Source organism: Rhea pennata, chromosome 1, assembly GCF_028389875.1.
Source record: "Rhea pennata isolate bPtePen1 chromosome 1, bPtePen1.pri, whole genome shotgun sequence".
In the NCBI taxonomy this organism is placed as follows: Eukaryota; Metazoa; Chordata; class Aves; order Rheiformes; family Rheidae; genus Rhea; species Rhea pennata.
Genome location: NC_084663.1, coordinates 87319221 through 87340183, shown reverse-complemented (window position 1 = coordinate 87340183; position 20963 = coordinate 87319221). Strand labels below are relative to the sequence as shown.

General features: G+C 42.6%; 1 protein-coding gene across 1 annotated transcript in view; it reads right to left on the bottom strand.

Moving 5' to 3' along the window:
• TBX15 (T-box transcription factor 15) overlaps positions 1-20013 on the bottom strand; it is a 103511-nt gene extending 83498 nt beyond the window's left edge. Inside the window, exon 1 of the mRNA XM_062571491.1 lies at positions 19812-20013. Coding sequence (XP_062427475.1) covers positions 19812-20013 — 202 coding nt within the window. The remainder of the gene's footprint in view (positions 1-19811) is intronic.
• Positions 20014-20963: the final 950 nt, after the last annotated feature.

Sequence of the window (20963 nt, the reverse complement as noted above, 5' to 3'; positions counted from 1 at the left end):
TTTCTCTTCCATATGCCTATCATTAAAAATAATAAATTGGACTCCCTTATCTTCTGGAGAACTCTTTTTTTATCCCTTTGTTTTGGTCCCTTATTCATTTCCTTATATTCCTACTAACAGACTTGCACAGTTTAAATCAAAGCAAAATGCGGCAACTTTTTTCTTCCCTCTCATAGTAGAAAAGCTAGCAGTTCACATCTTCATCTGGGATTCCACTTTACCAGCTGTGCTCTATGAGTGCAGAACAAAAGTAATTCAACAAAAAAAAAAATCCACACTATCAATGTTAGAGGAAATAAGCTTCCATACAAAACTGAAATTCCAGCTACAATTCAACATTGTTATAATATTTAATTTTAATCAACTTCCCATTTCCCATGCTGCCATTTTCTGTTGCCCTTTCCTGTTTAAATCTGTGTGTACGCTACATTACAATGAAACCGCAAGTGAGTATGTATGTTGTGTAACAGCTAGGCAGGATCTTGAATATTAGAAATTGGATACTATCAATAATCATATTGCTGTTCTGAAATGACCACTTATCAAATATCACTAATATTTTCAGCTGCTAAGTCACATTATTGATAGACAGCTGATACTTAATAATGATTGAAGTCCTCTAGATTTGATTCCCTATGCTTCCTGCAAGTGAGCATTACACTTCACAATGATCACAAAACAAGACATATAATTGTTTTTCTATTAGCCATTAAATAGTAACATCAAAATCAACAAAAAGATATTGGCCAAACTGTGAGGTAAGAAGATTCAGGTTTTAGAGATTCTGCAGTGAAAAAGAAATCCTCTACTGTGCTGGCCCCCAAAAGCAATTAGAAGTTGCACAAAAAGCACCATTTCCTGTATAGAACTCCAGTTCAGCCGAGCTTGTACATGAGCAGCACAAATCGCCTTTCATTTCCGGATGTAAATTTGTTAAGGTGAGTTTCTTTTTTTCAGGGCAGGAATTTGCAGCTTTTGCTGCAACCGAGAATACTCCCTTAGCTCTAGTCCGCCCTGAAAGTAAGTCATTCAGAATTGTTAGCACAAATTTCCCTTTAATAATCAGAAGCCAAGTTCTGCAATGTACATTAGTGGTCTAGGATCTTGTGATATTATTTTCGTATCAGAATTACAGTGGCTCTGAAGTTCTACTGGTCAAACACGTTAAAGTGTGCGAGGAAATTGTGTTGCTGAATGTGATATGAATTCACTAGATATGTGCATGTGCTGAGATGTGATACAGGAACATTTCTCAGCCTTTCTATTCCACCGACTACCTACTCTCCTTGGGAAAAAAATAAAAACTAAAAAATGATCAAACTAAATAATCTGCTACTATTGTTTATCACTTAAAATCAAATAAAAATTTGACAGAATTTCTAATGTTAATTTATTACATTCATTTTCACATCTTGTGTTCTTGCTTCTAGCTGTACTTCTGTTTTCAGGGTGTTTTGCGTGGCACCCTAAGTTCAGCTCCATTGCTCTCAAATTTAAGACTTAAATCCTGCTACCATTTACTGTATAGGCACAGGACTTAGTTCAGTCACAATTACACGGGCAGCCATTTGAAAAAGCTATAAATTAACATTATCAGTGGTTTTAGTTCTGTTTCCTTATGTTTGCTGCCTGGTATTTCTATGCACTGTTCCACTCTTCAGCTAGAAGCACAATGGGAGAAAGTAGTTTCACATTTCTATCTATGCATACAGAAATGGAGCCAGCACATGCATTTCCCCCCCCCCCCAAAAAAAAAGCTCCCAGGACAGGAAAGGAATGCTGGATCAGGCCTGTCCATTGTAGTGTATTCCTTAGCATCCCACAGAGGGATGTTGTTGCTATTATTTTAACAGCAGATTTCTGCTCTTGTTGCTATTTTAATGGCAGGTTTTAAAGCTTCCGCTGACATTGGTACAGACGCTGAAGCTCGTTTAGAGAAACAGAGGTGGCGAGCAGATGGTGATACAAGGAGGAATGTGGTATCTATAAATATTCTGGTGAAATTCATATCCAGGGTTTTGCTCCAGAGCCAACACACTGTACTAAACCCTTAATACAGGATTTAAATTGGTCTTATGTGGTAAGTGGTTTCTTAATCTGGGTTTGCCTACCAGGGAGATTTTCACTCATAGGGTCTGGCTGTTTATAGCAAACCATTGAAAAATTTTATGGAATGTTAATTCTGGATTAATTACCATTAGAAAAATGTTGACATTGACCAAATACGGGCAAATGTTTCCTGCTGAGTTGTCAGGACTTCGAAAATACCCCCAAGGATGGGGCAGTGATGAAGGCACAGAACCCTCTGGGAAAAAAGCTCCTGAACAATCTGTCAAAAAAGGCGTTAAAGTATGTTACAGGGTATCAGTTTAATGTGCAACAGCTCCTATCTCCTTCCAAAAAAATCAAGCAAGTGAAATGACATTCATAAAACCCAGAAGTATTTTAATAACACAGTTTAATATACAGGACTTGTTTTAAATTCTTGTTTTAAAACAAGAATTAAGCTTTAAGCTTCACATTCACATGGCACTCTTTATTTCAACAAATTTGAGCAGATTTTGGATAGGATAATGGGTGCACATACAAACACATACACAGGGATTCGTGTGTCATTGGTTAAGAACTCAAATACTGCCTGAAATAAAATGACCAGAATCAAAACAATTTGGCCAAAGCCTGATTTGAGGTCAAACAGCAAGTAAGTAGCTGAACTTGGAGCCAAGCTCAGCTCTGTGATGACTATGCTCCTTTGCCCTTGCACAAGGAAGGACAATATCCTTTAAACATACAATAATAATAACCTTGAAATGTAGTAGCCTTTAAGCAAAGAGAACCTTCAAACCTCGTCATGGGCATCCCCATGAATTTGCAGAGTCTAAAAGAGCAGTTCTGACATTCTGCTTATGCCTTAGGTGCTAATGCCTTTGCTAGTCATGCTATACTGCATATTCTCAATTATTTTTCTACTTATCGAGTATTGCAGGGAAGGAGAGGAAATCTTGTCTTACAAAGAGCTATATCAGCTTTTCCCGGTATCCCGCTGCAGGACGGCGCAGGAACAAAAGGGCAGAGAGCATCACTTGGTGCCTTTCTAAGAGCAGGAGCTAAAGCCTTACGGAGTTGATTTAGTTTCCTGAAGTGGCACTCAGGTCTAAACGTTTAAGAAATGCTACTCCAAATTATACATCAAGCTCTAAATAGCCAAAGCTGTGTGGAATAGTGGAACATTAATTTTTCAGTTTATTTTCATAAGTATGTAAAATAACTGTCCTAAAACGTCTCCTTTGAACACTCAGGTATAAACTGTGGGGAGAGATGACCTGCCTATGTATCAAACATTTTCCAAGGAAATTTGGCTCACAAGGTCATGCCATCAGCTGGTTGGTTTTCCCTTCCCCCTGTTAGTCTGGATCCACTGATCCAAACTGACTTGCCAGCCTATTTCAACCAACTTTGACAGGGGGATAGAGGTCTCCAAGGTACTAAATTTCTACAAACTGTGAATATCAATGGCTAAACAAAAAGAGAACATTCAAATTAGCCCTCCAGCTAAGAAAGACTCTCAGGTACTTGTTGTTCAAGTTTGTCCAGGCAGTGTTCCCAGCTTGGGACCAGACACAGAAAACGCTGTCTTTTCCCTAGCTCTAAGCAGAGGAGTTGGAGAGGAAATGGGGATGCTACGGGACTTTCAGGGTAAAGCATGTGGAGCTGGAAATTTTGATACAGCCGTTGTGAAAGCAGTAGAAGGAACTAATACCTCTGCAATACGGGCATCAGGACACAACGCAAGTCATTTATCCAACTGCTTGCAAGAAGGTTACTTCTTTCACCAAAATGCCCTTTAAAAGTCATCAAGAGATTAGAGACCAGAAGTAGTGCAAAGCTACACCTTTAGAGTGGAAAATGCTTATATAACCTCCCTAAAGTGCTGCTCTCCAGTTGTTCTACATTTATACCTTGAAGTCTAAATACTAACCTCTTGCCTGTGCTCAGCAAATGGCTCTCAATAAAATAGCTGCACTACTGTGCAAGAGAGAGAGGAAAGGAAATAATGATTGTCTGTCTTCTCCCGAGATTTCCTGCAACTGAATTCCAAAAACGGAGTGAAAGCTAAACATCTCACCCCACCTTTGGCTTTTAGCTCAAATAGATACTCAGAGAGAAAGAAAATTCCCCTTTATTCCCCTTTGATTGCCATTCTTCACTTTGGGCCTGGTACAGGTATGTGCAATGGCTTCAACTAGACTTGCAGTGCGAGTTAAAAGCAGCATACTGTGGCTAGACTGCATTTTTTTAATTATGTTCATGTATGCCAGTTTCATACTTTAAGTCTTCATAGCATTTTTGGAAGCATATAAATAATTTAACCATCCATTTTTAAATTTCAAACGCAAGTTTGGATTTCATTTTCAAGTCAATGTGTGTGTCTCATCTGATGAATTTTCCAGCTTTCGGTGACTTCAGTGACACTGTTTTCCTAAATAAGGATATATGAGGGGATCATAGTTTCATTTTGTTCAACCTTCCGACTTGTCCTGCCACCATAAAAGGTGACTTAGTAAATACTGCAATTTCTGAACCAACTCATCCAACATCAGACTTGCTAAATATGTGAAGCAACATCCTATGCCAGAGAAGATAAAAAGAAAGTCCCACTGGAGTTTAGAGGCAAGTAACAAAAGAGGTTGACAGTTTTCCATCAAAAGGAAAATGTAGAATGAAAATAAAGAATCTGAGTCCTCGCCTCACAACTGTAACAATTTCAAAATATGCTATTTTAGTGGCTAGTTCTGGTTAAAGCTATATATTTATAACATGAAAAACTGCACGCCTTCTCTGAAGGGTTTATACCTTACTAGAATTACCCTTCGCATGTAGGACTTCCATAGTGGAAGCATCAGAGAAATATCTTTTACGCCACGGTCCCTGTTGTTCGCTTCGTGCCACTGGCAGTGGTTTCCATTTCCCCTGCAGTTAGGCGGCGATCCTGCCGACACGTCAACGTGAGCTCACCTCTCCTGCTGGGAGCGATTGCGCGGGGAGACTTGCAAGAAAGCACACGAACGCATTTTTGGCAGGATCAGGGCCTCGGATAGCAAGGAGGAACCTGGCTAACAAAAATCACCTTTGCTAATGCAAAGAGGGGAGCAGGAAAGTTCCCCAGGAACAGAAATTAAAGCCTAATGTGCTTTTAAATGCCAGCCAGAGCACTTAAAGAAAGATCTGCCAGAAACTAGATTTTTTTTACATTCAATTTGACAGTGTCCCTTTAAGGATTTATGGCATGACGCAGCCCAGGGTTTGCTTAGTTTGGCTTTTACTAAATTATTATTTTCTTTTGCTAAAAGATTCAGCCACTGAAAGCGGAGCTTTTTTGTCCTCACGATTGTTGTTACTGAACATTTTTCCTCCAGCTTTTGCCCTTGCCTCGCTCCCTGGTTGTAAATGATGCAGGACTTTCTGCTGTTATACTTGAGTTTAGCAGAGTGATAATCGTAGGCAAACGCTTGCAATCTGTCTTTTATTAAAACGGATTTTTGCACTTCTGTTTAACATGCGGAATTTTTTGAATTGCCCTTCTAGGAGAGGATTTCACCTCCACTTTTGCCTCGAGGGAAATGCTGGCTGCCATAAAACACGTCTATTAGATAAGTGGGAACGGTATCGCTGCAGCGTGGCTCTGAGCAAAGACAGAAGAGAGCTCTGTCGGCATCTCCCACTCTTAAAAAGTAATACTCAAAAGTAGTCATGAGCATGAAATACTTGGTACAAACTTAACTGTGTGGATAGAATAGAAGAAATGATGCTTCCCCGTGAAAAAGCAAGTCAATTCTTTGCTACTCTATACAAAAACAAGTGCTTAAATTCCATAGTTAAACAAATACCATTGCAGTAAAAAAAATGAAAGTAGCTTTCATTATCAAATGCCTGAAACCTTCTGCATAGCAGGATTCTCCTATTTCTAGTCATCGAACTGAATGCTAGTATCAAATACTTATCGTTTAACAGACTGTAAGTGCAAAATAGGAATAGAAAAGATTGATGTTTGTAAAATGCTTAAAATATGTTAAATGATTAAATTCAGAAGCTTAGAGGGCCTAAAAAAGGCTTAGACTACAGTCTAAAGAAAAAATAAGTTAAAACAAAATATTATTAGTAATAACATATATAAGTACATACTATAAATCTCTTTTTGATATATTTATACATGCATACAATGCAAGTACAATATATAACAAGTAAAATAATAACTGAACCAAATTCTTTGCTGATAATCTGAGACATTTGTTACTTCTGAACTGATAAGACTAGCAGGAATTTCTTCCTTGCAAAAATCACTCGTTTCTAAAGAAGAGAAATCCTAAAACAAAATTAAAAAAAAAGAGAGGGGAGGGGGAATTACACTGACTAAAAATAAAGGATAACAGAGATTTGCTGAAAATCATAGTCACTGTTAAACTTTCGTTTCAATACAGTGATGGAATGCGCTGAACTCCCCAGTTACTTGCTGAATCTAGCCCCACATAGGTATCTACAGACTTCTGTAAAGCGAAACAAAGGAAATGACAAATTTAAAATAACTTAAGAAACACTAGTGTCCTCATTAAAAAAAAAAATCTGTCTGAGGTAGGTGAAATTTAGTTTAAGAAAATAAAATTTTTAGAGCTCCAATTTTTCAAATCCTTTGTGCAAGAAACTCAAACACTTACTGATTCCTGCACATTCCTTGCTGAATTGGGAGGGAACAATATGTTGGCGATTCTGTTATTTTTAATGGAATGGGGACATGAAGAGAAAGATTTGACAGAACTCTACAAACTAAACCTTTTCTTTCAGACTACTCTCTGTAGACACAAATGAGAAATTACTGCTTATTCATTTTTAAGATAAACAGATTAATGATTTTTTTTTCAATATCCTAGACAAAGGAAGAGGAAATATATCTCAGGAATTTCTGATCTTTTTTACAGAATATTTCACTATAAAATGGAGATTTAGCCTGTGATGAGTCATGCACTGAAACAACATGAGAGCTCTATTCTACTCCACAGAACTATACTACCACTATTTCTTCACCTAGAGTTTTAGCTATACAAAGATTTTGAGCTCCTCCTCCAATATCATCAAGAGTCTTTTTGAATTGATCATTAAATGATGTCAAACTCAGACCACAGATAAAATAATGACAAAGTTTATTTGCAGTCTCTTTTCTCCTGATTAGGGAGCTAGCAGAGAAGAGTTAAGCACATTTGACCTGCTATGCTCAAAGCAGCAAATTCTGGCACACTAACTGAAGAGCACATCTTATTATGTACGCGGGAAAAAATGCAGCCAACCACATTGTAAACGGTTGGTATAAATGTTGTCTTATTAAAGGAAGGTGACTAACCAGCAACACCTTCAAAATATTATTCTTCATAGACCTGTAATGTCCGAAAGCCCTCGATGCGGATTGACACTCCACCGTGCTGTTAAACATGAGCAGAACAAAAAATTGGGCTGTTCTAAGAGGTCAACAGTCTAAGTACGTGTAACATCCCAAACACTATAACGAATTAGCTCTTCCTTGATAAAGTTAGATGAGCATCCAGATTTGCAGGTGAAAAGTCATGACTCAGCTGAGTGAAAAAAAAAATTCCAGCTATGAATCCAAAGTTAAGTAAAAGGGAAGGGAAAAATAGGAAAAAAGCTAACCATGAAACACTTTTGTTTTTCAAGAAAGAAATACAAAATAGCTAGTATGCATTTCATTAGATGGCCATAATAATAAGATTTTTTTCTTCTTATCTGTACAACTTACAGCACTATGTAAATGCTACAGCAAATAACAATTATTTGAAAGGTAATACTTTATATTGCAATTTTGCAATGTCAAACATTTCCGTGAATGCTCTGCAAGAGTCTGAATATTCATAAAGAGAATGACCAAGGTATAATTTATGAATAAATACTTTCATTGAACTACAAATAACCATTATTACTATTCATAATGCTTCATTTAAATTAGGTAGGTCCAGCCAGTTAATGTAAAAAAGTAACATTTCCAAGAAATTTTGCTACTATGCAAATAAGTTGCCAAGGAAAGACAAATGAAAAAACTCAAGTATAGGAAATAACAAATTCATGCAACAGATCTGGCATAGAGGTGGGATTTAATTATTTATAGTAGTTGGTTATCACAAGTAAAGTTTAATTACTTCCTTAACAATAAAAAACTTGCTGTGCCTCATTTAATTAACTATTAATTAATTTATTTAATTAATTAATTAGCCAGAAACAACAGTGAACAGGATTTTAAATATTGTTCCAGAAAAATCCTACTATGTTCACTGGAAGACAGATGATTCCACCTAAACAATTCTTTCCAATTTTTCCTGTTATTCACAATTTTTTCACACCAAGCCATGGAGATAAAACCTTGTTCTTTTTCATGAAAGCTTCTGCTTGTTCAAGAGGTTTCCTCCCTTTTCTTTTTTTTAACACAGGCCTAAGCTGTATCAAACAATTATGTGTTTGTCCAGTATAAGGTACTGAGCTGTTTTCCAGTGTCTACATAAAGCGTATTGGACCATAAATAATATATGTCATTTTTAGGAAAATTGCCACTCGTTATCTAGAAGAAGAAAACCATGAGGACCCAGATGGAGGAGGAAAGTCTGAAAAAAAAATCATAATTCCTCTTCATACCGTGACTTGCCTGGTGGTGTCAGGAACAAAATCCTGGACCCTTCTCTCCCTTTTCTCCTTTGACCTCTTCTACCTCAATCTTCGCTTTCCTTCCCAACAGTCATCTCCTTTTCTGCCTTTTTCCTCCTCCCTGGCCCCATAGCACTTGCATGCTCTTAGGTTTATCCTCTCTGCGCAGCGTCCCAGCCCAGGGAGGAGGCAGCACCCACAGACGTCCACCAACATCCCAGTCCAGCTGGTGTCTGCAAACCCAAGCAGAGGCAGGGCATTTCTCGTGGCAAAGCCACAGAGGCAGCAAGTGCCCCCAACATTTTTCATCCTCTTAGGGACTGAACTGATTCATTGTTGTTGTTGTTGTTGTTAAAGCCTGTAAATATACTGGATTTTTTGTTGGTGTGTAGTCTATATATTCAGCTAAGCCTCTCTCCATTATTTAAAATCAATTATTCCCAAATCGCGAATTATTCCCAAATAAGTAAATGATACTCGGCACCATAACATTGCTCAAGCAGTCAGTCCTGAAGGACTCTTAATGAGCAGCCACTTCACAACTGAATCTTTCATTCCCAGGAGCAGAAGGGGAGATTTTCTCGAAGTTTCGTTATATAACTGCATTTTCACAAAAGCCATTAATTATTGCCCCTTTCTGTAACAGCGCACTGCTAGCAATCTCCACGGCCGCCCTCCCTTCTCCCAGCCCAAGAGCAATTTCCTGAGTTATGGCGCAAACAGAATTGCTATGTAGAGAATGATCTAAGTAGGCTCTAAAAGGGCAATGCGAGCTTTCTGCCACTCGGCCAGTGTTACAGGGACCTGCATAACTGGACTGTGATGTTACAGTCTTATGCGGGTAACACTCCAAAGCATTGAAGTGAATAACGTGACTAGCTTGCCGCTAGGCAGATGGAGACTTTACCGGAGCTGTTTAATGCTAAATGAAGACTTTTTTTTTCCAATTTGCTCCAAGGAATCTGGCACAGGAAACCCAAAATCCTACAATAATAAATCTTCTATTTATCTTTTAAATTCTAGAGCGAAATAAAAACCATTAGGCATCCACAGCCATGTGCTGTATTCTTTATATTCAGAGCTTTCTACGCTCCTCCAGCATAAAAAGATTAAGTTGTCTGAAGTTAAAAAAACAACTTCTCAGTTTAAAAATAACAGCCTTGTTGCCTTGTATGGAGCATTATTGTATTGAACTGCACAATAAAAAGGCAGAAACGTTTAGAGACTGCAAAGATTGGCATATTCTAGAAATCTTTGTCTGATCTAACCCATTAGTTTTCGTGCCATCAGACATTTGCACGGACACTGGAGACCAGAGGAAAACATGATCTTTCCACGGAACAGAAGTGATCACCTAGGCAGTAGCCTCATTATTACAATTATTTTATTCAACCAAACTAACCCAGCACACCAAGAAGAGACTCCCATAGGTATGCCAGAAATGTTCCATTCTTGATGGTCGTGCTGATAGAGAGGACGCTTTCGGGCTGTGAAGGTCTGCTTGGGACATCTCAGAGCACAATTGCAACTCAGGCAAGAGGTCAAGATCTCTGTGAGAATTACACCTTCTCAATACCACCAAAAACAAGATCACGTCTTGAAAATCAGCCCCATAAAGTCCTTTGAAACGTAGATGCTCAGCATCCTGCAGAATCAGGCCCTGGGTCAGCAGCTGCCTACTGAATATGCTTCCACACAGTCTTTACTTTATTGTATCTTACAATGTGATAGGACATTTCCAATGCCATTGCCTTTAATTTGTCGGATACCTGATAACTAAAAGCACAAACACAGGGGCAAGTCACTTATTTACCAGAGGAAGTGTCACCAAAAGATTTAGGGTTGTCCATCCCCATTAATGCGTGGCATTTTATTTCAATTTAAGGCAGCAGCAGAATACAGTGCAATTTCTGGGCTGAAGCCTGCTTTTAAGAAAGCCAAAGGCAGTGCTTCTGTCAAGAGATGAGAGGGTACAAACAAGTGCTCAGTAGATCTCTTCCTACTTTTCTTTTCACCCTGATAAGCAGGGCAGCTTAAAGCAAAATAAAAATGCATATGCATTTTATCAGAGCAAAGTGCAGCTAAGTGCAAAGATGAGAGAGGGATGGTGGGCAGCCCTGGGAGGATTTCTTAGTCAAAATAAGCTATGCCTATAAAAGCAATGACAGCAACAAAGAGGAACAGTTAAGAACTGATCTTTCATCAGGATCCTCTGTGTGGAATCGAGGACAATCAAGTGAGGCAAGGAGGTGGAAAAAAAAAAGCTATTTGTAAATCTTTCTACCTATTCTCAGCGTATGTTCTTTCTCAGTAGATTCAAACTTAAAGAACTGATCTGCAGGCATTTCAGGGATAAAACAGCAATACTCTGTTCTTGAAGACTCCCCAACCTGTTTACGCGAATGCACCATATCTCTGTAAAATTTATGGCATGCTGTCCTTAGAGTTATTTTCTCTCCCTGTGCATCCACAGAGTCAGTCAGCCCTTTTGATATCGTAATAAGGGATGTTGCTATTGAACTCATGTGGCTTCCTAAGGAGTCTGCGGTACAGAGCTCCTTACCCTCAGTAAAAACAAAGGGACTCTCTCTGTCTTCATTTTTCCCCTTAGTTTTGGGGTATATTTCTGACCAGGCAGTTCCCTATTTCCTGAAGCTCCTAAAAGCAGAGACTTCGTTTTGTTAATTCATTGGTCATGGGAAAAAAATGTTAATGCTAGCCAAGAGTGCATCTAGTCACTGAGCGAAGTCAGAGAACTGTAAGTCATTCATAATTATGGTGTGTGCCCTGGTCCAGTGATTTTCAGACAAATTTTACTGTGGGTGCATTCGTATAAATGTGCTGATTACTAACATGATTTGTGTCAGTTCTTAACCAGTTAGTTAAGTACTCTTTAGAACCTGTAAATCAGTTCTTTTAAAGGTGGTTGGCAATAATTTCTTCCCAAGTTTCTTTCCAAGAGCTACATGTGTGGACATTGCTGAAAATGTCTGTTTAACAATACTGGAAGATTTCCTATACTTCCTTCATAAAAAGTAGAAGCCTTAAGAAGAATGAGCAGGTGCAGATATGGTGCAGTGAAATTGTCCACTGTGACAGAAACAGAAGTCTAACATGCAGGAATTTAACTTTATTTATTTATAGTGAAGCCAGGAAAAAATGGGGATTAGGAGAAAGGTAAACTTATTTGTGAAATCATGTAGAATCTGGCAAGTAACTTTAGTTCATAACAGAACAAAACTTGAGGAGCAGTTCTGAATGTCCACACACTTGATTTCATTATTATCTATATCAAAATGTTTTTATTAATTGCAAATTCGTTTTAAAATCTATTTTCAAATTATTTAAAAATAAGTATATAAAAATGAGGTGGCGGGAATCCACTTTAAAAATAGTTACAGGACCAAAGTAAATATATCAAGATTGACCAGAAATGAAATTTTCCTATGTCTCAATAAAGAAAAGAAAAAAAAAAAAAAAAAAAAAAAAAAAGGAGGGGGCTTTGGTTCAACCAAATCTGCCCCCCTCCTTGCTTCACTCTTTTTCAACTCAGTCTCCAAAATCCTTTCTTGCCTCAGCCCTAGGCAGGAGATCCTTCTCTGAATTTCTCTGTTGCCGTGAATTATTACGCTCTGGCCCAAGACGCTTCCTAGACCCAGCCTTCCTTCTAGCAGTTGTAAGTTTGCATTTGCAAACAAACATTAGACAACTTATCGTCACGGTGGGGTTGACTCGCACAGTTCTCTCACCATATTCACAATACTGTTGGATCAATAGCTCGGCTTACAAAATGGCCTATGGAAATATTATTGCAACAAATGCTTTTGTCACTCCTTGGATTGATTTACTGATTCATTGTTTTCTGATCTTGCAGAGTGCTCTGTTAAACAATGCCACGGCCATGAACAGTGTTGCTAGAACTCTAATTGGTGCTACGTTTCTTGTCAGAGTTTTAAAATTTTTTAATTAGCTTTCAAAGCAATTTCAATTTAATTTTGTCATAACACCGCTTTATCTTTCGCTAGCTGTTCTCACCAAAGTGTGCTACAGACCTTACCACGAGAAAGGCAAAGGCATTGCATTTTGAAATAGCAGCTGCTTAGCAAACAGAAAGGCTAGAATCGTAAAATATATTCCACACTGGAACAGCAAAGAGCTACTACACATCAATCTTTTCACTGAAAAAAAAAAAAGAAAAAAGAAAATAAAAAAAGTCTCAGTATTGTTGCACAGCATTCCCTATCTGTGGAAACCTTCGTGCAAATAAGAATCCAGAAATTCCAACATTTCTCCTGTCCTGCGATGCAGAGCTGCTCCAGGCAAGGTTCGGCACCTGAGCACTGAAAAGCCCACAGCTGCCTGGGTTTGCGCGTACACTGGGGTATTCATAGCTGTGCTTCCTAACGGAGCCGCACCATTCCCAGATTGACAGATGCTAATCATTTGTGCATATATCCACTGAGCTTTCACTGTCAAGATTTCCACATACCTTCCCAGCCCATTACTGCGAAGTGAAGGTGGTGTTAAATGAGATGCCGTAATGCTCATAGCATGCACAAAACCATAAAATGCCATCAACAGGCACTAGCAGGCTTAGTGTCTCCAGAAAACTGGTTTCATGTCTGAGATTTGGTCAGTTTTAGAAAACATAAGCCTCTTACATTGAACTCGATTTTGTATCACCATTGTAAACTACAGGGCTCACTATGCACATTTAGGCCGATTTAAATTGCACTTGAACAGATTTTATTTAAAACATAAACCAGTATAAACACCATATGAGCTGGTTTCAATCTACCTAGGAATTTTGCCAGTGTCCTCAGTCTGAGTTTAATGTATTTTTTAAACTATCGCTAGCTTATTAATGTAGACCAGAATGCAGAAAGAAATTAAAACAAAACAAAACAAAACAAAAACACACTTTGACCCTTGAAGATACAAGATTTGCACTGATTCTTACAAAAAGTCACTGTTTAAAATGGGATTTCCTGGTCTGTGTTGTAAAACAATGCAAATGCTCTTTCCTGAATGTAATGCTCTTGAAAGACCTCTTTCGACTTTCCATCTGAAAAAAGCATCAGTTTTCCTTAAAGACAGATATAGATAAAGCAGGACACTTCTGTCTGAGGAGAGACTAGCTGGGCTGATATTTGATATAAGCGCTCAGTCCCCACTGGGAGGAGGGAATAGTGATTGATGGTTTGTAAGGAATTACTTGACTTTTGCTTGTAACAGAAGCTTTTTGGATTCTCCCAAAGTTCTTGTCAAAGGCAAGAAATGTTTTTCGAAATTGCAGTTTTCCCCTTCTCTGTAGATGGAATAAACTCGTACAAAAAATGCTGTAGATTTAAAATGAATATAAAAGAAAGGAAGACATTGTTTGACATGCTGCCTTTTTTTCTGAAACTTTGCTGTTCTGTAAGATTTGTCTCTATTACTCCATTACCTGCCACCTTCATAAAGTGTGAGTAATTCACCTCTCTGCAGGAAGAGTTTAACAAACTTAACAGCAGGAGTTCACCAATTTGATAAGACACATATTACCACAGAGACAAATCCTTCTCTCTCTCTCTGTCTCACCAGACTCCAAGGTCAAAGTTGTATGAACTTGACAAACACAAACCCTTTCCAAGCCCCTACACAGCTCTTCTCATTCTCATCTGGACAGCTCCATATGCCTCCTTCAGTCGTGTCATCTGACGAGAGCAAGAGCATTAGCTATGTGGCCAAAATACAGGAACAGCATAGGCATTATGTGGGTCAGATTTTAATTTTCCCTTCCATTAAATACCTCAGGAGCAACGGATCTGAACCCCCCTCTCTGCCAGTATCCCCTCCTTAGGAGGTAAACGGATGATCCAACAGGTGGGATGAGTTCATGCAGTCCTAGGCATACATACATTTGTTAGGAGGACATTGCTTAAATAAATTCCAGTCTCAAGCTCTTCTGCAAATACCCAAGCTAATACTCTCTGATTTACATGTCACTATTACAGAACATATCTCCTCAGTGAGTCTTAAAGACTGTGCAATGGGTGGTGTCCATCAATTCACTCTACCCTGGAAAACTGGAGCACAGAAAAGAGATGACAAAAAGTCCTCTGCCAGTTTCTGAAATCCTAGTCCCCTGGACTGAGCACTCAGACAGAAATTTAATTGAGAAACTACATCTGGAACCAAAATAAGTTCCCCTCTATTAATGGACTTCAGACATTAGTCAAAAATGGGAATTAATGAATGTGAACATTCATAGGGTATGAAAAAAAATCATATTACTATCATTTGCATTTCCTGTACCTTGAAAATTCTAGTTTGCCTTTTCCAAGGTTTGATACAAGTACATTGTTCACACACCTCCACCAAAAGGATTTCTATAGAGTACGTGGTCTGCGCATGGCTCTTCAATAAAATGAGGTGGCACGTGGCAGTCTATTTTTATCGTTGCCGCAATTGCACTTCCTTGAACTTTTGTTACCCACCTGCTTCTTAGGGATTCATCTCTGCCGAGACAACATCCAGTCCAAAACCTCTGGCCACTTTTAGCCAGCTGCCATTTCTCACTGTTGTTTTTGTTGCGGATAGTCTTGGCTTGCCCACAGTGTGTTTGAGAACCAGGTACTCCATAGGGGAGTGTAGGCAGCATTAAGATGGCTATTTCATGAAACCTCCAATGTTAGACAGAAGAAGTTTATACTATAGCAAAATTGATAGGGGTTTTACTCTTGCCAGCAAAGTAAGGCTTTGTCAGGGTATCAGATCTTAACATAATGCTAGTCTTACGGATAAGTAGCTGTAGTAAACACATTGTAGGTCCTAAAATGTATGCCGTGTTGTTCTCTCTCTCCACAAAGCCTCACAGAAGTTCATTAACAGTCCTTTATACAACATACAGTACGAAAACCATTTTTGTAATGCAATCTCTTTATAGATAGACCAAAATAAAACTCTCAAAGATGTTTTCTGAAGCTGATTTGTGCATTTTTAATATATGTCATAAGAAATATCCACGGGATGCGTGATACGAAGACAGAGCTGGCAAAATTCGTTTATGGAGCTCCTAATCACTCCCTCGTTTCTCTCTTTGTGAGGAACACGGCTATCCTGACCACAAGAAATTGCATTTTGTTGCCATTCCATTTTGTTCTCCCTCTGAAGCGCTCGTGTTTAGCCCACCCGGCTACCTAAGAGACCAGGCGAGTTTCAAAGGAAGGGACAAGTCCCCCTCAAAATGTCCGTGACAAACTTGCGCCGACCCAACGAGCGCGCTCAGCTCAGCTCCTCCTCGGCCTGCCGGCTGCGCCTGCCCCGCTGGGGTGGCAGCGGCGGGGACTGGTGAAAGTCACCACGCGAGCCGACGGTAAATAGTTCATCCACCGCGGAAGGCAATGCCTGCCCCCCCTGCGACCTCCCCGCCGCTTGGGTTTAAACTATAAATACCCGGGAGATATCCCCGGAGCCCACCGTCCTGCTGCCCCCTGAGAAAACCAAACGCGTTAAGAGGAGGCGCTCGGGCGGCCGGGTTAACGCGTGGCCCCGCTCTGCTCCGCCGCCGCGGCCCCGGCCCGGCCCCGGCCCCGGTCCCGGCGGTGGCTCCGCGGGGCCGCGCCGGAGCCGCCGCCACCGGTGTCCGCGCAGGGCCGCGGTGGGCGCGCCGCGAGTGGGCACGCGGTCGGGGGAGGGGGGGTGCTTTGATCGCGAATTGCTTCTCTTAACTTGGTGAGTAAAACCCACATGTGATTAAAATTCTGCTGCATGTGCCTTTTAAACGAGTCTCGTAAAACAGCACATTAACTCCAGTGACAGAATTCATTCCAGAGGCATAAATAAATTGCAGCTACCAGAGATATTTTTTTCCAGCATAAGGCATTTACCCACTCGTGTCTCTCATCCTGCCTCCCTACCGCAACACACGAATTCCCTTGCCTCTCCCGGGAAGCTGCCTCTCTCGGGCACTCGGGGAGACTCGGAGTCGTGGCAGACCTGGCCAGCCAAGGGTTCGGGCACGGCTCGGAAATCGCAGATACGAGGTGATGGATTTCACCAAAGCGGAGAAACGTGCCTGCGAGGAGCGCCGAGCCCTGCACCCTCTGCGAGGGCTGGCTTTCCTACACAGCCAGCACAGAGCCGCAGCACACGCGTTCAAAGGAGAGGAAAAGCGCAGACACCGGCGTTATTTTTCATGAAGCGGCGAAGCCAAAAGCCCTGGGTGTCAAGCAGAGCTGCGGAGCAGACAGCCGCCTCCGCGGCCTCCCTCCTCCGCGGGCCCCGCTCCCGGCGCCGCTCGCCTCGGCGGCAAAGAGGAAAACCCGCGCCGGGCGGGTCGGAGCCGTGCGGGGAGAAACCTAGATAGCTGCCTGCACAGAAAAGAGTCGGAAAAAAAGGAGCACGAGTTCTCGCTACTCCTTCGCTGCGTTTGATTCCCTAAGGCGAATAATCCTCGCGAGCTCAGAGTGACTGTTTTATTCGAATAATTCGATAAATTGGGCTAGCCCGATTTGCCTTGTCATATGCCAGACTAGCAGATATTTTTCCATTCTGCACTGTGATATTTGGGGCCTCTCTATAATCACATCCGTACCAATAATATCGGCAGCAAAAGAACAGTCCCGCGTTATTTCCTATGCTGCAGCGATTTTGAATTTTGAACGTTTAGGATATTATAAAACCTCTCTTTTTTATTTTAGGTATATCGCTAGAGATTTGGCGAGTTTTAAATGCTTTAGGTGTAAATTTCGTTCTTAATTGGGCCTTGTAAAGATGGAATTTGGTGGCTATTATATAGCTGGTAATCAATTTTCACCCAGCAGCAAAGGTATACTGCGGCGGATTTAGGTTTAATGAAGTGACTATGCAATTACGCTCACGGACTTTATTTAAAGTCTATCAACCTCCTAAAAATTATTTCTCAAACTGTTCTTGATTTCCTTTGCTTTATGAAAAACATCACATTTGCTTTCTAAGGTTTCCGACATTAGCAGCCGTTCTCTCCCGCTTTCTAGTTTGGCGCTTGAGAGTTTTTTCCAATTCTTTATTTCGAATTCATGGAAAAATGTGCAAATTAACTTCTAGACCAACGAAAAATATATCCTGTCGTAGCTGGAAATTAATACCAAACGGTTCTAAAAGGGAAAACTAATTCGCATATCTGCTGCTGTTGGAAAGTGAACTTTTGTCGTTTCAATCACGTATTTCTTGTTTTGTACAGGGAACACTCTGAGACAGTGAGCTGCTTTCGGATGGCTGTTATTTTGATAGCGTCTTTCCTCTCTCCTTAATGCCCATCGCCCAACGAGAGAGAGAGCTCCAGGAAGAAGATTTTACCTACATCTCCTTAGGATCCGCATCGGGGAAAGCTGCTGTTGTTTACAAGCAAATTGAAATGCGGTTCCTTGAGAGCGGAGTGAGGCGAGAAGGTCTCCGCAGTTCCCAGTCTTTAGCTCCTTTCAAAAATACTTGACAGATTTTTTTTTTTTTTTTTTTTTTTTTTTTTTTTTTTTTTTTACAACTCGATATATAACTCTTTCTCTTTTTGGGGTTTTGGATAGCCGGCCCTTATCGATATCTGGGGGAATCACACACACACACACACAAAATACGTTATATTCCTCAAGTTCACCGGACGGAATGGAGCAAGTGGACTAAATTGCTGCCACTTCTCCCGCGGGGTCCCGAAGAGAAATCGCTTGACCTTTTCCCCCATCCAATATTTAAAAGAAAAATGAAGGGGGATTTCAGGGAAAAGTCTCCGATCTCTACACTTTGCGCAGGGTCGCCTGCTCGCTCCCGTTTCGAGGCGCTGGGGAGCGAGGAGGGCAGACGGCGAGATCCGCGGGCGCTGCGCCGGGCGGGAGGCAGCGCGCTTCCCTCCGCACCGCCCCCGCTTCGCCCCGCGGAATCCCCGCGGGTTCGCAGCTGCTCTTGCGGGGCTCTCGCTTTAGGGACAAGTGATTTGCCTCGAGGGATAAATAATTGTTCCAAGCCACCGTTTTTCTTTTAAATGAAAAGCCCAGGCCGGTCTCGTGCTCTGTCTCCCCAGATACCGCGCGGCGACCTACGGGCCGTGGCATTAACACTGCTCTTAATTCCCTCGGTCCCTGGGGGTGCCCGGCTCGGCCCCGCCGGTGGGACCCTTTGGACCCTCCCGTCGCCCGCCGCCGGTTTCCCTCGTCTGAGAGCCTTTTCCCTGCCAGGAAAAGCGAGGGCAAGGCCGGTGCCAGACCGCTGGCCCTGCGCGCGGGGAAGGAAGGCGTCGCTCCCGGCAGCGCTCCCGCAGGCGCTGAGCTGAGCGGAGCGGCTGTAGTACAGAGCTCCGCCAACCCGACCCGATCCGGCTGCGGCCCGGGAGGACAGAATCAGGTCCCGGAGCCCTGGCCCTAGCCCCGGCGCTCCCCGGTGCCGCGGGGCCCGGCCGGACCGCGAAACCGGAGCCGCTCGCCTCGCCCCCGCCGCCGCCGCTTTGCGCTGGGGCTGCGCGTCGGGACAGCGTCGATTCGGGGCGCCCGCCTCTTCCTCCACCAAAACCTCCGGTTAGGACAGCACGGTTTCCACGGGGCAGACTTGGGGCGGGAGGGGAGGGGGCGTTAGGAGAGCCGTAGAAAAGAGGAGAGCTCTCTCCCGCAGTGGTGCGAGTGCTGTGTCCCCCGTCCTTTCCCCCCGACGCGCCCTTGCAATGGTCGAGACCCTCCGGGGCAGGGCAGAGCAAGGCGAAACGCGTGTCCCGAGACACCCAGGAAGTACCAGCGCGAATGGTAGACACAGAGAGAGGGAGGAGAAATGGAGAAGGAGGAAGGCGGGGGGGCACGCCGTTCCCTCCCGGGAGGTCAGGAAGTTAGGGGGGAAAAATGTTCGGAGTGGGTGGGAGAAAAGTCTCTGTAAACCGAAAAAAAAATCAGAAAAAAAAAGTCTCTGCAGAATTTCCCCCACCCCAATGCCGGATGTTTTCCTGGACTCGCGGCTGGGCAGCGAGGAAGAGCGCGGGGAGCCCGCGCAGCCCCGCTAGCCGGGCAGAGGGGCTGCGGCCGGCAGCCCCCGGCCGGGCCAGTTGCGAGCTAAAGGCAGGGAAAAGGGTTGGGGGGTAGGGGGGTTGGCGTATAGAAAGGAGTTGCACTAACCGGGGTTGAGGTCCAGGCACTGAGTCGGGTCTTCATTGTCCCCTAGCTGGCCATTGGGGCTGAGGCTTTCCATGGACAAATCCAGCCCCTTGTCCTCCCAGTCTCGCAGTTTCCTCTTTTTATTTGTCCCAATCAAGGCTTCTACTGAGAAAGCGTGCGCTCGGGAGCTGAGGGCCACCGCCGATCTTCGCCTCTCACTCATCTTATCCCCCAGCCCAGACCCTTGAGCAGATGAGCAAGCAGTGGCTGAGCGCAGAGCTCGGGGACCAGAGGCAGAACCTCTCTCTTCTTTCTCCCCCCACCCCTCCCCAGCTGCACCCCCAGAAGAACCAGCCCTCAGTCTCCTGAAGGAACTACATGAGGTTGCAGATACTCCGTAGGCAGAGCCAGGAGGGTGTGCACAGCTCAGGTCCCTAGCACTTGCTCAGAGGGGCTGCAGGCTGGATTTCATCCTTTCTTTTTTTTTTTTTTTTTTTTTTTTTTTTTTCTTCTCCCCTTTCCTTCTGTCTCTCTCTGATTGATCCAAACTTCTGGGATTTTTTTTTCTCCAAGAGTTAGGCAGGCTGCGTGCGCCTGTCAAGAAAAAAAAATAATGAAAAAAAAAATGTCCCCGGCCAATAGGAGGGAGAGATCGGGAGAGACCCAAAAGCTGCAACCCAATGGGGAGGGGAGGGAGACTCGGACTTCGGGGCTAAGAATTTTGGCCATCTGAGTCCTGGGACACCAGCCGGGAGAATTAACTGTTTGAAGAGCGGAGAGCCGTTAGGAAACACATAGCTCTAAATGCAGAGAGGTAACAACTCCGACACTTCTCTCCTCTGAACCCAGATTTCCTAGGGACTCCTGGTAACTAAATCTCCCCCAAAAAGTATTCGAAAAGGGGCTTTAAACCGGGGCTTGCAGAATGAGGGGGTGTTTGGAAAACGTCATTCATGCCATGAATTACTTGTGTTTGACGGTGGAATCGGTGTTTGACCTTTAACAGTACCGTCTCGTTGTGTTTTGAAGTTTCCCTTCAAAATGATGTGTGTCTGAAGCGGCGTGTCCGGGCAGGCGGCGCGGGCACGAAGCCGGTGCCGGAGCGGGGCGCGCTGCGGCGGGGGCAGAGACATCCAGACATCCTCTTCACGGGCAGTGCCTTCTCTTTGGAAA